Source organism: Piliocolobus tephrosceles, chromosome 3 (genome assembly GCF_002776525.5).
Source record: "Piliocolobus tephrosceles isolate RC106 chromosome 3, ASM277652v3, whole genome shotgun sequence".
Lineage (NCBI taxonomy): Eukaryota > Metazoa > Chordata > Mammalia > Primates > Cercopithecidae > Piliocolobus > Piliocolobus tephrosceles.
The window spans coordinates 148,853,870-148,870,715 of record NC_045436.1 but is presented as its reverse complement, the minus strand read 5'-3'; the positions used below and the strand labels follow the sequence as shown (position 1 = coordinate 148,870,715).

The following is a 16,846-nucleotide window of genomic DNA, read 5'->3' as shown; positions in this document are numbered from 1 at the left end:
GTGATTGATAAGTATTGTGAATAAAATAAAGCACAGTCATAGGATAATAGTGACTGATAAAGGATGTGGGGGTCCAGATTTAGATAAGGTGGGCAAAAAGGAGTTGACTTTGGACCTGAATTACAGAAGAAAATCAGAGCTGACAGTGCCCTGTGTATCTAAGGTAGAGAATTCCCAGCAGAGGGAGCAACAGGTTCAAGACCTCTAAGACAGGAATGTGCTTAGCTAATTCCAGGAGCAGGAAAAAGAAAAGGTAGCTTTGCTGCTTGTTTGTTTGTTTGTTTGAACTTTTACAAGGAGGGAGAGATGAGGATAGAACTTGAGTACAGGCCATAATGGGAACCTTATGTTTTATTCTGGGTGAGATAGAGCCATTGGACGGTGTGACACAAGGGATTTGGTAGGCTCAAATTTAACATTAAAATAAAAACCTACCCAGTTATTCAGGTATATTTCAGTCTATACCGTACCATGCATTCTGTGTACAGAGGCTCACCTGTTGGCCTTTCTCAGACATGGAAAGGAAGCTTTATCATTAGAAGTTGCTCAGGAAACTACAGAACTGAAGGAATATGTCAGTCATAGTTTCCAGGGAACAAACACAAGTAGGTAAAAGTAGTCAGATTTGTAAGCATTTACTTTGAAAGTTGATAGTGAAAATTTATAAAGGGAAAAATTATAATAGCTGCTTCTTCAGACTGGTGTTGGAATGGTGCAGCAAAGCTTTCGTGAAAACCTAAAAGGCACTCGGTAATCATTCTCACTGAATACATGTGTGTGAAGCTCAGAGATGATGCAAATGGTTTTGACAAATTTAAAAATTAGGGCTTATTTAAAGTCTTCCTGAAAATACCACAATCGTCAGGAATACGTACTATATTTAAATATATAGATTAGTGTTTATCCTTGTTCCTTTGGAAACTTTAGATCCATCTTGGAGGCTCAGGCTCTTCACCTTAATCAAAGACAGAACACCCCTGTTCCTTCAAGAGCTGTCTTAGTAAAAAGTACCTAGAGTGAAGCTTTCCTATTATTTATGTAAAAGACACCAGTTCGGGGGAGTTATCCTCTTATTTACAATCACACAGCTCCAATGTTTCCTTATTTCACTGGCAAACACTTGTGCTAGCTTTCCCCATAGTGAAGAACTCTGTCCACATGGATAGCCATGTGAAGATGAGAAATTTCACATGAGCTACTGCAAGTGGGCTGTTTCCTGCTTGGGGTTATATCTCCTGAATATATACATGCTCATGACAATGTTGTTTATTTTACGTTCAAACTCCTTTTAAGATCATATCTGCACAATCAAAATTGCTGACATGCCAACTCTTTCAAATGGATATAGTATACATTATATTTTTAGAAACCTTGAAATAATACTGGATAGAACCTGTTAAAGGTGTATTATGTACGTTTGAATGTAATTTTTCACGCTTCCTGTTTCACCTTTTTAAACAACAGGAGAGGAAGAGAAATAAATTAAGACTCTAAAATGGTGCCCTTCTGAGAACATCAAAACTCAGTGGCCTTGGGAATCGTAAAGAAATCAATTTCTCATGGATAATAATGACCAGGACTGGAAACCTATTTCTACCGTTACCTTCAGTGGGTACTATCACTGGTTAAATTTCAGGACATTAAGGAACATGCAAAAACAGAAAATAAATATAACATTCTAATAATGCCCTAAAATTCTCAAATTGATAATATTTACAGATAGGCATCAGAAATTATGAATAAAAGTCCCCTAAAATCATAAGCATGCACTTTGCCTCTAAAAATAGGCGACTCTGTAGAGTCGCCTTTGTATCATAGCTCTCGTTTATTTAGGTATATTTAAGTCTATACCATACCAGGCATTCTGTGTACAGCATTTTTCCCCCCGAGCCAAGCTTAGATGGGCTCTGCCAAATTGGTTTATCTGTATTTCTTTTTTCGCTCCATTTATGATCAACACTTCTGCTTGATACGCTCTTTCCATAAATGTGATAACAACGTCAAGTTAGAGTTGAGTTGTTTCCTGGGAGTCAAAGGTGGCAGAGCATATCTCTGATTATAATGCATTGTATATAGATACTACAGTTTGACCGCTTCCTTTCTCTTCATGATGCTCTCAGAATGTAGCAAGCTGCTAATCCAACCTGGTAGCATTTTACACAGATGACTAGAAAAGAGATGGATCCAAGGTTGCTAGTAGCTCATGATGTCCAGATTGCTGGCATCTTCCCTTATCTACTTTATAGCAAGTTCTTACTCTTCCTTAAAAAGGATAGTAGACATATGTTTATAAGCTCCTTTAACTGGCTTCCTTAACCAGCGTGCTCAATTAAAACCCTTTGTAAAATGTACCGATGCTCATGTCACAGCTTACTAGACACTGGCAGCTACGAAAATATCTTTTTCGGCCGGGCACGGTGGCTCAAGCTTGTAATCCCAGCACTTTGGGAGGCCGAGACGGACGGATCACGAGGTCAGGAGATCGAGACCATCCTGGCTAACCCGGTGAAACCCCGTCTCTACTAAAAAATACAAAAAACTAGCCGGGCAAGGTGGCGGGCGCCTGTAGTCCCAACTTGGGAGGCTGAGGCAGGAGAATGGCGTAAACCCGGGAGGCGGAGCTTGCAGTGAGCTGAGATGGTGCCACTGCACTCCAGCCTGGGCGACAGAGCGAGACTCCGTCTCAAAAAAAAAAAGAAAATATCTTTTTCATTTGAGTTGAAAATTTCCATTGAAAGGCTGTCATTACTGAAAAAAATATTATCACAAGAGTCCCACTGAAAGGCATCATTTTAAAATAAAATTCTCACCCTTCTTAATAGTTACATTATAGAATATATGTATATATATTCTAGATTTTGCTTGACATTGGACTTATGGCCAGCATATAATTTTTTTCAATTTATGGCCAGACCAGCCATGTGTATTCAGAGACTCCCTGACAGAAATTTCACAATCTGAGATCAAAGCACTTGCAGATTCTGTGTCTGATGAGGGCCAACTTCCCACTCCATGTGGCTTTCTTCTTGCTGTGTCCTCATAGGGCAGGAGAGGCAAGGGAACTCTCTGAGATCTCTTTTATATATGAACATGACTCATTCATAAAGGCTCTGCCCTCATAAACGAATCACCCAAACACCCCACCTCCTAATGCTATCACACTGGGGATTAGGTTTCAACATATACATTTCTGGGAGACATAAACATTCAGTTTATAGCACTCCATAATGGATTATTTTTCTCAATGTTCTGTTTTCTCTCACCATTGTATCCTAAGCAGCTGTCAACACGCCTGTAATATAAAAAGTGTTCAATGAAGAGCAATTAGATGAAGGAAAGGGATGGGGAAGGAGGAAGAAGGGAAGAGCAGCCAATTTTAAGACTGCTTGCTTTGTAATTCATTTCCATTAGTTTATTTTATACATTTTTTACACATTTTACTACTGATCCAGTTTAAAATTTTCTTATGGGGACACAAATTATTATAATGTATATTTACTTATGTGCAAGTATATGTATTATAAGCCATAATATGTTATATTTTAGCAGAAATGAAGTTATATACTAAGTCACTTTTTTTGTATTCGTTCCGATGGATATTATAACAGTGACATAGATCACCCAGATTAAACGGTCATCAGAATATGATTATATTTTGCCTTAAAATGTGCTTCTGGGCTGGGCGCGGTGGCTCATGCCTGTAATCCCAGCACTTTGGGAGGCCGAGGCGGGTGGATCACGAGGTCAGGAGATCGAGACCATCCTGGCTAACACAGTGAAACCCCGTCTCTACTAAAATTACAAAAAATTAGCCGGGCTTGGTGGCAGGCTCCTGTAGTCCCAGCTACTCAGGAGGCTGAGGCAGGAGAATGGTGTGAACCCACGAGGCGGAGTTTGCAGTGAGCCGAGATCGCGCCACTGCACTCCAGCCTGGGTGACAGAATGAGACTCTGTCTCAAAAAAAAAAAAAAAAAAAAATGTGCTTTTGTATTGATATTTGGTCATATCTGACTAGGACTCAATACACCTCAAACAAAATGGTGAGGTCACTTTGTTAAGGAAAGGCTGACAAGGAATGGTTAACTAGCTACATCCTTCAGCCTCCTCCTCTTTCTTTCCTGGCCCAAATGGGTCCTTGCTGTTCCCTCTTAGAACCTCTGAAGTCTGAGAGGAAAACTGAGCAGCAATTAGAAATAGTGAATATTAGAAATATCCACTATAAATTTGATATGCTTTCTTTATTATGCTTATGTCCAACCTCTTCCAAAACTTGGGGAGAAAATTAGATAATTTTATGTAAAACCTGTTCTGGGTTGCTGGCTGATTAGGAAAAGACAAATAAGAAATCAGGAAATTATTCTAAAGATTATTTCGCTATAAATCATAAGCAAAATAATTTACCACTAATGACTAAGCATTGACTATTGAGAATGTGGGTGTGTTGCTCCTTTGTTCTAAGCAATAAACTCCTTGTTATATTTTCTTTCAGCTATAGAGGATGAGTTTGACTTTGCTCTGGGAAAACAAACTCCAGCATTTCTAAAGAAGTGTGTTTGCTACATTAGGAAAATTGCTAACATTGAGCGCTTTGTGAAAATCCCAGAGATGGGAAAATACATGGATATAACTGGAACAGAACCGAGGATTATTCGGGACCTAGAAGCCCAAGAGAAGCTGATAAAACTCAGGGATGAATTTATTCCTACTATTGTTGCATCATCTAATCTGAGAGTGTACACATCTGTTACTCATTGTGACATGAAATTAGGCTACTCCCAAGAAATAGAAAATCATTACATCGAAGGACTTGGTAAACAATTTTATGAGGACATGATTGATATAATTCAGGCAACGGTACAACAGAATTTTGACACTGAAACTGATACACTCTATGACGAAATCCTTCAACATTCATCATTATGTAAAACATATGCCTCCTTCTATGAGTACAAATGTGAATCTCTAAACATAGTGCATAACTACATTCTTCCAAGCAAAACTGGACACATCAACCCTCTTATTATATATGGTGGGCCATGCACTGGGAAGACCCTTCTGCTAGCTGAAGTAGCAAAGAAGGTAAAAGCCTATTCTTTCCCATGTATATTTGCAAAAACTTGTACTTTTGGAAAATGGTAAATTAATCAATTCATTTCTACTTTCTGCATTTCCTATGTGAATTAGAGTTGGTCTTTTAAAAGTGAATACTTCAGTGCTTCTTTTTTGCTGGTGTAACAGTTATATTGAGAGAGCAAAACTCATGGAATACAACTGGAAAGCAAGTTTATTTTTTTCTTTCACTGTTCAGACTCATGTTGTGGGCTAGTTCCCGCCCATCACCCCATTTGGATGAAAACCCAGGCCAATCTCAATAACTGTTCTCATCCCTTTCAGACAAAGACAAGCCCTCTGGCCACTCCTGTCTGCTAAATCAGTCTCAGTTCAGTAATGAGTATGTCCAGTCTAAGGTAAAAATGAAAACATCAGTCTACACTTTTCTTCCCCATCTGGGGCCTCTCATAAACAAGGCACCTGCAATGGGAAATGGGGATCTTCTTTCTTTTTCCATGTGGCACTTCTTTCTCTTCTTTCCTAATCCCAATGACATTTATGATTCCTATAAAGTTACAGTTTAGGGTATATAGGAAAGGTAAGGTGGCCAGAAAGTTCTTACATAACCAGTACTGTTCTGAACTGGGCTGTGAACTCTCTGTTCTTAGCACATGTTTAAAGCTGCCTCCCATCTCTTTGGAGGCCTTTTCATGGCTTCCTGGAGGTCCTTCCCCTCTCGTACCTCTGCCCTGTCTTCCCTGAGCGTCTCTTACCTACAGTTGCCTAGACACAAGGGAATGCATCTTTTTTCTAGCTGGTTACTTCCTCAGCTCCTAGACATCCAGCAATGTGCTTCCAGTACCTTTCTGCTAAGATCCTCTCTACAGCCCAGCACACTCCTTAGATAGGACCTGGGAAAAACAAAACAAACAGAAATGCTTGTCCGCTCATTGCAGCCTGCTGTCCACATGTAGCACATGGGAAACACTCAGGTATTGTGTTGCTCTGAGGAACTCTAGACCTCCAGGCCAGTCCCAGCCCTGCAGCTCTGTCTCACTTCTCCATCACAGCAGCTAGGCAGCCTCAGTCACCCAGCCTTCATGGTTTCCAGATGTCACTAGGTACCAGATGCCTGTACCCCCAAGCTATAGGGGGCATTCCATAGGTGGTCCACTAAAGTCCCTTCCTCTTGGCTAGAAGTCAAGGACAGGCATCTCTCTGACCTCCTTTGAGGGAGGGGGAGGTCAGAGAAACAACCCACAGCACCCTGATCCCCACCATTGTTCCCTGCCTCTCCAGGCTTCTTTTTCAGGCTAGCAGTTGGTAATCTATTAACAGTAGCAAAACTGGTTTTCAGAACCTCCCTTTCAAGTCCTGCATGATGGTCTGGAACCTCACTCTGGAATGTGGTATCTGCTGAGTTGGCTCTTCAGCCTAAACAGGATGAAACTAGTTCCATTATTTTTAACCTCCTCTTCCCTTAGTGTCAAAGTGTGATGGTTTATTTTATTATGGTGTTAATTCTGAAGCTCTGCATTGTTCTTCCTATGGTGACTCTCTTAAGAACAGAACTTTCTTTAAGTTCATGAATATTCTCATAACCTGTCATGTGCTACATAATCTCAAATTGGTCCTCTTGAGGACAAGAACAGAGACAGTTGCACTGCACTGTATGTGAGGATTAGGTTCCAAAGTAAGCCCATAGGTGAAATCAGGTATATTCCACTTACCTTTGAAAAGTCCATAGGAAGTCTAATTTGCTTTTTCTTAATATATCAAGACCAGCTGGGTTTTCTGCTTGTGTTAGAAGATATAGCTTTTTCTTTAATTAAGCACTAGATGAAGTAGCAGGCTTGTATTTAGGGTCCACATTGCATCACACAAATTGTGTATGCATATGTTTGTGTGCCTTTGAACACGAATTTGTATCTTCAAACTTTAGAATTATTCCAAATAAGCAAGATAGTAACATCACGAGGGGCACAAGAGAACTGAAACCAAATGAGTAAACATTCACATATGCCATTTGGTACTCACCCTAGAGCCCTTTTCTTTGTGGAGGAAAGGAGCATACAGGCGGTTGGAGGAAACAAATATTGTTCAATGTGACTAAGTCAAAGGTTCATGTGATGCGTCTCCACATGCTCTAGCACAAGAGGTCAAGACTTACGTGGGACATGCTGATTCCCTGCACAGATAAGCAGTCCCAGCGAGGCAGAGTGTGGTAACTATCCAGAGTTGGTCAGTTTAAGGAATGGCTTTCTGAGCTCTTGCTCTTCTGGATATTTTGTCCAATAGCCTGAGTCTATCTATTGACTATCCAGGAGTCGGGTCCTCCAAGAAACTGTGCCTCTTTTTACGTCCCCTGCCTGCGCTTCATTTACCTTTCTCCTGGGGAATGTCTGACTCACCATCAACAACAACCTGTACTGTCCTGTGACCTCATGTCCCTTTGAGGATGCAGATAAATATCTCATTTTTATCTCATGTGTCACCCAGCATTGCCATGAGCATGAACTCGTGATGGTAGGGCTGCTGTCTACAGATATTACATGTTCAGCAACATGTGACTGGGAGGAGGATGCCTATAGCTATCATAAGCAATCAATGTAGAAACAAACAGGTGCTTTCAGATTTACCACCAAAGGATAGTTGTTGAATGACAAGATTATCTTCCTTGAAATCAGCTTCAAAGGTTGAGGCTCAACAACAGCAACAAAGGGTTTATTTTCCTTAATAGCGCCTTATAAAACTGTCCTCCATAAATCTTTCTAATCTTATTCATGCCTTAACCTGAACTACGTCTCTTGAGGAACCAAAGTTCACAAACTTCCCTCCTAATGTGTAAAATCACTCTGTCTTATCTAAGGCATATCCTTTGTAAATTCCAAGGATAACTGAAAGACTTTCTTTTCCTAAAAATACTCATTGGAGTATTTCATGCCTTGGGGGCATATTTCTTCTTATCCTGACCTTTCAAAACAGAAAGACTGAACTTAGTGAGTTCCTCACATATTTTATCCTTTAATGCCACAGAGTTTTTAAGAAATGAAAGAATAGGCCGGGCGCGGTGGCTCAAGCCTGTAATCCCAGCACTTTGGGAGGCCGAGACGGGCGGATCACGAGGTCAGGAGATCGAGACCATCCTGGCTAACACGGTGAAACCCCGTCTCTACTAAAAAATACATAAAACTAGCCGGGCGAGGTGGCGGGTGCCTGTAGTCCCAGCTACTTGGGAGGCTGAGGCAGGAGAATGGCGTAAACTCGGGAGGCAGAGCTTGCAGTGAGCTGAGATCCGGCCACTGCACTCCAGCCTGGGCAACAGAGCGAGACTCCATCTCAAAAAAAAAAAAAAAAAAAAAAAGAAATGAAAGAATAAAAAGTCAGGTATGACTTCTACTCAGGTTTTGTCTCTTGGTGACCATTTAACTCTGAGAAGTCATTTATCCAGCTTGGGCCTCAGTTTCCTCTCCTATTGAATGACACTGTAAACTCATCCACCCTTCAGAGAGACAATGTGATGACTGATGGCTGCATATATATAAAATCAACTATCTGTTACAAAGCACAACATTTAACAAATCTCTTTTAACCACCGTTATGTGGATTTTATAACAGATAAATAATAATCAAAATTATGATCCTATAACACCATAAAATTATCTCTAAATTATAAAAGATTATATTCAGAGTAATTTCAGCACTGAATATTTTTATTGCTTTCTAATTAATTGGAAATTTGGTTAGCCATATGTGACATTATATGCTCTTAATTAATGCATATATTTAACTTAATATGCAAATCATTACTTAATCCATTCATTAAACACTTACAAAGGACCTACTGTGTGCCAACAGCTGCACCAGGAAATGGGTATTCATTCAGTGATACAAAGCTGACCATACTAGATATTTATATTTATAATTCATGAAACACCTCTTATCTTTTGGAATACAAGCTGAATGTTACCTAATGAGTGAAAAATACTATTATCACTACTTTAGTACCCTCAGTAAGGGTAATCCTGAGGGTCTCATCTGTAGATTTTGGTACACAAGCTTCATGGCAGTTCTTCGGCCTTCTTAAAAGGTTTTTCCAATTTCGGGTCCTAGGCTATTTTCTGCACGGTCGGGGTGACCAGAAGTCTGAGCTCTGGAGAGAGGCAATGTTATCACATATGACCATGTGAATACATATTACCATTCTAAACTCCACTTTTGTGTTTCAGGCTTATGGCTGGCTACATGAGGACACAGGACCAGAATCTGACCCAGTAGTCATCGTGAGATTTCTAGGAACGACAGACATGAGTTCTGACCTTAGGACTCTCCTTCTAAGTGTTTGTGAACAATTGGCAGTTAACTACCGGTGTCTGGTTCAAAGCTACCCTAAGAAGATCCATGACCTCTGTGACTTATTTATAAATCTTTTGAATGAGTCTTCACTGCAGAGACCTCTAGTCATAATATTCGATGCACTAGAGCACCTCTCAGAGAATGATGACGCCAGGAAGCTTTGGTGGCTCCCAGCTCACCTGCCCCGCTTTGTCCGGATAGTCCTTTCCACACTGCCCAACAAACACGGGATCCTGCAGAAACTAAGGTGCCTTATCCATGAAGAAGACAACTATATCGAGCTGATTCCCCGAGACAGGAAGATGTGCAGCCAGGTTCTCAAACACCAGCTGCTGCGCGTCAAAAGGAAGGTCACATCAGGCCAGCAGATTTACGTGAACAATGCATTCTCCAAGTGCACACTCCCAATGTTTGTGAACCTGACCTTCAGGGAGGTGAGACACTGGAGATCTCACAAAGATGTCGATGAATCCTCCCTCTCTGTCACCGTTCATGAAAGTATAGAGCAGTTATTCTGGTCCTTGGAGAAGAAGTGTGGTCAGAAACTGGTCTCTAGGGCTCTTGGCTACATCACCATGGCCAAAATGGGTCTGAGTGAAATGGAATTGGAGGATGTGTTAGCCCTAGACAACAGTGTAATGAGTGAGCTCAATGAAAACACCAGACCCAGCAATCCCCTGAGAGTACCTTATTTGTACATTGCAAGGCTCAAGGAGGGTCTCAGTGGATACCTAATAGAAAGACATGTGAAAAATGTCACACTCCTAGTCTGGGCCAACAGACACCTGCATCTCATAGCCCAGAAGCTATATCTGCAGGATGACAATGACCTGCGTGAAATGCACACCATCCTAGCAGATTATTTTCTGGGGGTTTGGTCAGGGGGCAGGAGGAAAGCCTTCTGCCTCGAGGACCCCTACTTGAATGGCTGCCTTGACTTGGAGAGCAGAAGCTTGCTGGAGGAAGAAAAGCATTTCATGGAACAGGCTTCTTTTGACAGGCAGGCTCCAGACCAGCCCTGGGTTTTCCAGTGTAATCCCCTGGAACCTGACATCTTTTTCGTCAATCATCGGAAAATGTCTGAGCTTTTGTACCACTTGACGAGGTGTGGAAAAACCGATGACCTGCTTTATGGCATCATCATGAACTTCAGCTGGCTTTATACCATGATCAAAATTGGCCAGTTTGACAAAGTGCTTTCAGACATTGAGCTGGCTTACAACTACTCGCAAGAGAAGGAGCTGAAGTTCCTGGCCAGCACCCTCCGCAGCATCAAAAACAAGGTCATTGCATTTCCCGGCTCCCTTTCAGCAGAGCTTCAGCAAAGACTGCTGCCTGTTGTAAGCTCCCTGCCCAAACTTAGACATCTTCTTTTAGAGTGTGACAAAGACGGGCCCAAATATTGCTCCATTGTACCATTGCATTCATCCATGGATGTGACATACAGCCCAGAGCGTCTTCCTTTATCATCCAGTCACCTGCATGTCACAGAGATCCTGCCTACCTGTAACCCCAGCACTGTCCTCACAGCTTTAGAAAATGGTTCCATCAGCACCTGGGATGTAGAAACTCGACAGCTACTCAGGCAGATCACCACAGCCCAGTCTGTCATCCTGGGCATGAAACTCACCAGTGATGAAAAGTACCTTGTGGTGGCTACAACAAATAACACCTTGTTGATTTATGACAATGTCAATTCTTGTCTCCTGTCTGAAGTAGAAATCAAGGGGACTAAGCATGGAAGCAGCGCCACCTACATCAATGGATTTACACTGTCTGCCAACCACGCCCTTGCATGGCTCGAAGCCAGCAAAGACGTCACTGTCATTGATCTGCTGTACGGATGGCCACTTTACCAGTTCCACTGCTGGTATGAAGTGACGTGTGTCCAGTGCTCCCTGGATGGTCTGTATGCTTTCTGTGGCCAATACCTGAACACAACCACCATCTTTCATTTAGGGAGTGGAGAAAAGTTATGTACAGTGTCATCAGAATTTTCAGGTGGATTTGTGAAGTTTCTTCTTATATTGGACACGGCTCAGGAAATGGTCATGGTAGACAGTGAAGGAAGTCTTTCTGTTTGGAATACCGAGGACATTTCCAGCCCCCAGCTGACTGATGACTTTGATTGCCGAAGAGAAGACAGCGAGGTGGTCAGCATTGAGCTTTCAGAAGACCAAAGTGCAGTTCTGATCTGTAAAGCCCTCAGCATTGAGCTCTTAGATACTGGTCTGTGGAAGGTGGCTGAAAAGTTCAGAGCCAAGCACAACGAACGCTTTATATCTGCCGTGCTGTCTAAAAATGGAGATTGCATCATCGCCACCATGGAAAATACCTCAGCTGTGTTTTTTTGGAGGCGGGACACGGGACAGTGTATGGCAAGTTTGCGGGAAATCTCAGGTTCCATTGTTAAGTTAGTGAAATCCAGTCACCACAATATGCTACTATCTTTATCAACCAGTGGTGTTCTTTCCATCTGGGATATAGATATAATCACAGCTATGTCCAACATAGATAAGACTGGAAAACCCATCCGAAGTCTATTGTTGCCTGCTAGAGGGGAAATCATTTACTCCCTGGATGGATCCGATTGTGTTCATAAGTGGAACTTCAGCAGTGGCTTCATCGAAGCAGTGTTCAAGCATGAAGGAATAGTTGAACACTGTGTGTTAACATCCACTGGAGATGTAATGGTGACATCAGATGACAAAAGTAGCCAGTATGTCTGGCACACCAGCAGTGGTGAAAACCTTTTTCGAATTAACGGGCAGAGAATATCTCAGCTGCTGATTACACACAATGACCAATTTGTAGTCTCGCTCTGCGAGGAAAATGCCTCCAGGGTTTGGAGGCTTGCCACAGGCCACAGGGTCTGCAACATTCTGACCACTTTGCAGAATGCCTTTATTACCTCTGCAAATACCTTCGTGGTGGGAATGACTAAAAGCAAAGTGTTGGCAGTCAGTCTTTGGACAGGAAGTATCACCAAGAAATTTTGCTGTGAAGATGGGACCACCATCGTGAATTTTAAATTAATCCCTGACTGTCCTGATATCGTCGTGTTTATCACATCGGCTGAGACTGTGAACATCTGGAGTCTGACAGATGAAGTGATCTGTCGGCGCGTGCAACTTCCAAACAACTTCTTGAAAAATCTGGAGGATTTTGAAATTTCTCCCAATGGAAAGCTAGGCATTATATCCAGGGGAGATGAAAACATCAACGTGCTAGATTTACACAGTGGTAAATTGCGGGTGGTTCACGCCTCTGGGATCATCTGGCGGCAGAGGTTGTCTCGGGATGGTCGCTACCTGGTATACATTTGTTTCCGAAATGGGGAGGAGGAGGATGAAAATGGTGCGATATTCAGTTTAATTGTAATGAGACTGGCAGATGGCAAAAATATCGGTGCTTGTTCCCTTTACAAAACACCAACTTTCCTTGCACTCTCTCAGAGGCACCTGAACATCATTGTGGGCTTTGATGATGGGAGTATAGGGATATACACGGTAGTAGACCGTGTAGATGCTGCACTGAAAATCAAAATTGCCACTTCAAATAGCAGACAAATTTTCAACAATGCAACACACACCTCCAGGCCAAAGTGTAACAGTTATTGTTTTAAAATATCTGTGGATTGCTTATGGAGAGAGTCCACTGAGGTCTTTGCAAGAGACAGCCCCATCACAGTTAGCGACTCTACTGAGTCCAATGAAGCAACACCCTCCAAGAAACACAACTCTTGTTATGAGCGGGTGTGCTCGGCCCTAGAAGCCAGGGGCCACAGCTATGCCCCTGATAACTGACAAAATGTTTTCCAGCTAAGCAGAAATATGTGATCCACGTACAGAAGAAAAAAAAATGTGCCCCAAATGATAAACGATTAATTTCTTAAAAGACAGGAGCAATGCTGGAATTCCAGTGTTTTATTAAGATGTTCATGAAATGGACAAATAGGAGGTTGGTCTTGGGTGCGGTCCTTTTGCCAAAGTGTATCCAGGAATGTCAGAATTTGTAGTAGTAGTATTTAAATGGTTACTTCATCTGAAAGGCAGAGGCTAAAAGTTTTTAAATTAGCTGTGTGGTGAGGCAGCATAATTCATCCCATTGGTTAAGATGAGAGAGGCTAGAGTTATATACAGATCATTTGGATGGGAATTAATTCTACAAAAATCAGCTGAAATCATGAAGACAAAGAGATGCTTGACTTCAAATGATTGTATGATACGTAAACATAGCCTTAATCTCTCTTTACATTTTACAGTCCTGACAACTGTGTACACCTAGTCTGCAGTGAATGGTCTAAAGGTGCAAAATAATGTAACAAAAATACCTAAGTGTATTCCCAGTTTCCCAAGAGATATGACCTGAAATGTGAGACTGTGGACTGGACTGGGACAAGAACTAACTACCACTATCATAGGGCTACTGAACATGGAGAGTCAGTCTTTATTAAAATACAGTTGCAACAATTGCATGCAAGGGTTTCTGTATAACAGAATATATGATTTTTAAACTATTTACTGGGTTGCAAAAGAACACGTTTAATAAGAAACAACAATCTTTTCACATCTTTTTGAAATGCATATTTGTGCTGGTGTAAAGAAGAATTACAGGAAGGGCATTACAAATCTGGTCAAAACACCTGTCCATTTACATCATTGTACTAACAGCAGTCTGTACTATTTGGTCAGTTGTATGGAAGCATAAATATTCCCTAAATTCCTGCAGTGAATAGGAAGCAAGCTTTCTCAACATGCCATCTCTGAGATACTGATGACGTTTGCCTTACTCACATTCCTTCTCTTTCCTGTGTAAAATGCAGATAGATGACCAAATATTCTGGGACAAACTGAATATGCCTGTCTTTGTGCTAAAATATTCCATAAATCTTAAGGGTGTCCAAAGGTTCTTTATTGTCCTTGTTTGTAATCACTTTCTCACGCCATCTGTATGCTTCTTTATCTGTTACTCTTTCTGAGTACTCTTCTGAGCCTTTTATAGTCTTATCCATTTCAAAGCAGAAGCTGTGGAATGGTATTAAATATTTTTTAAAACTACTTCACCTGTTTAAAAGAAAACATTACATCTCAAAAGGTGAAGATGATTGTTCTTTCTTCCATATCCTCCTCACGGCATGTCCTTGGATAACTTTTCAAAAGGTATCCACGCTTTTGGTTTAGTTTAGTTTTCTTAGAAAGTGGAGAATTAACAATTTACTAGAATAATGAACTAGGAACTGATTTGCTATAGGTCCAGCTCTGCCATAAATTCATTGTGTATTCCTAGACAGGCCTTTAACCTCATCAGTGTGTTGTTTTTGTGGAGTGCAAAATAAAGGTAGTGATAGTTTCTGCTGCAGCCCTCATAGGGACATTGGGAAGCAGTATAAGAAAAACTTCAGCAACATCATGATCATTGATGCTAATGGGGAAAATAAATTCATGTAACCCATAAAGAATCCAAGTCAACTGTATTTCCCTTTGGAAAGCAGTTTAACATGTAAGCTTTCAAAGATGTGATTCAGATAAAAATACCCAGCTCCGCAGTGAAAGACTTTTTTCAGTATGTTACTTCTGGTTTAGCTACTAGCCAGGGAGGTGGTAGCCCAGAGAAGGCAACCCACATACAGATCACCTGGAGTTGATTATATGCGTCTACGCTTTTGAGCTCTTTAGGCAACACATTCTCATTCCTGTCATTATCAGTTGAACCTCCATGCCACACATTTCTAAGAATTTAATGCCTAGATGGATTAAATGTAGTATGTGAATGTTCTACGTAAAAGCCAATAGAGTATACAAGTGACTTGAATGATTTTTTCCTAACTTGTTTGCAACTGATAGCTCATATTGAATGTTTTTATGTAAACTTTGTATTGTTGGGAAGAACTACCCAATCAGAGATTTATATTTTCATAAATGTTACATTTAGTTAAATTTTGTTACAGAGTTGTTACACTAGAAAATTATTTCAGTCTTCAAACAATATACAGTCTTGTGTATGTATTATTTGTATGAATAAAAGATAAACTACTTAGATTGGCGTGCTGTTTTTCTCCCCCATTTTTGGCAGATGTGATTAGAGACCTCCGGTAATTATAACTGTTCATGCTTACTGAGTGCTTACGTTGCACCAGGCACTGTTCTTGGAGCTTTGCATGTACTAAGCCATTTAATCTTCACAACAGCCCTGTGAAGCAGGGCCTGTTAGTATTCCAAATTTATAGGTAAGGAAACCTAGAAACAGGGGTCCAGGGAGAATAGCTGAACAAGATTTCAGTGCAGTCTCAGTGTCTTTTTCCTTAACTTTCTCAAGGTACATCAAAATAGAGCATTTAGTATTTAGTAGGCACTTAGAGACCAATAATGACCTACAAAGATGTTTTCTAACTTGCAGGTGGGAGACTGGGCTAGCTCTGAAGATCACTGAAGGTTGCTGCAAACTCAGGTTTTTCAGGTATACAGAAATAGTTGATGAATTCATTAATAGAAGGATGGGGAGGAAGGAGAAGAAGGATGATGGCTGAGGAGTCATCTCTCTCATAAATTCCCTTTGGGTGAACAAGCAGGACCAAGGGAAGCCTTCCCACATGCCCTTTCTTCCGTCTCTTGCCTCTTGGATCTGAGAATCCACACACGCACCAAAAAATATTTTTTACAAACAGAAACAGAGCAGTATTGGTGAGCTTAAGTGATAATACATAGGAAATATCTGAAATCTTGTATCTAGTTGTCATGAAATAATTGTTCTCAGGGAAACTTTAAGATGTTAAGAAAACAAGAAATTATTCTGGTTTATTGCCTACATCACATGGCTGAGACTGACAAGTTTAAAATTTACCACCACAGAAAATGATTCCATTACTTACAAAGGGTAGTATCCTTTAGGTTGAAAAGGTTAAACCCCTCTCCTTTTAGTTCTCAAAGAAAATGTAGAGAAGTTAATAAATATTTGCAAAAAAGCACTTCAAATAAATAGAGTTTGTTTAAATATCTTCTTTCCTAGGGTCAAGAACACAACAGTCAACAATGTATGCTTTCTCTGCCCGAGGCATTGTGCTATATCCTGGAATGATTTGAAAAGTCACACATGACTCCTGCCATCCAGAACCCTATAGTCTAGAAGAGACAGCTAAACCAGATGAGACTGATTTCAAAGCTAGTAAGAGTGAGAGCCAGGTGCTGAGGATACACTACGGAGGAGCAGTTAACGCTACCTGAGAATCAAAAAGGTTGACCCAGAGGAAATAGAGCTGAGGCTAGAAGAATAATTAGGGCTTACTTGTCAATGTCAGAGAGACATTTCAGGTAAAGGAAGCTGCATGAGCAAAAATGGGAGTTGAATCATATTTCAGGTGACTTCAAATGCTGTCAGGATTTTAGACTTTATTCAGTAGTCAATAGTGTTACTGAAAGCCAGGGACCCAGCCTAGGTC

At 41.0% G+C, this 16,846-nt stretch overlaps 1 protein-coding gene across 1 annotated transcript in view; it reads left to right on the top strand.

The window, feature by feature from the left end:
• Positions 1-15,447, top strand: part of NWD2 (NACHT and WD repeat domain containing 2) — a 221,674-nt gene extending 206,227 nt beyond the window's left edge. The window contains exons 6-7 of the mRNA XM_023224679.3: positions 4,490-5,079; positions 9,282-15,447. Coding sequence (XP_023080447.1) covers positions 4,490-5,079; positions 9,282-13,214 — 4,523 coding nt within the window. The 3' untranslated portion in view covers positions 13,215-15,447. The remainder of the gene's footprint in view (positions 1-4,489; positions 5,080-9,281) is intronic.
• The last annotated feature ends 1,399 nt before the right edge of the window (positions 15,448-16,846 follow it).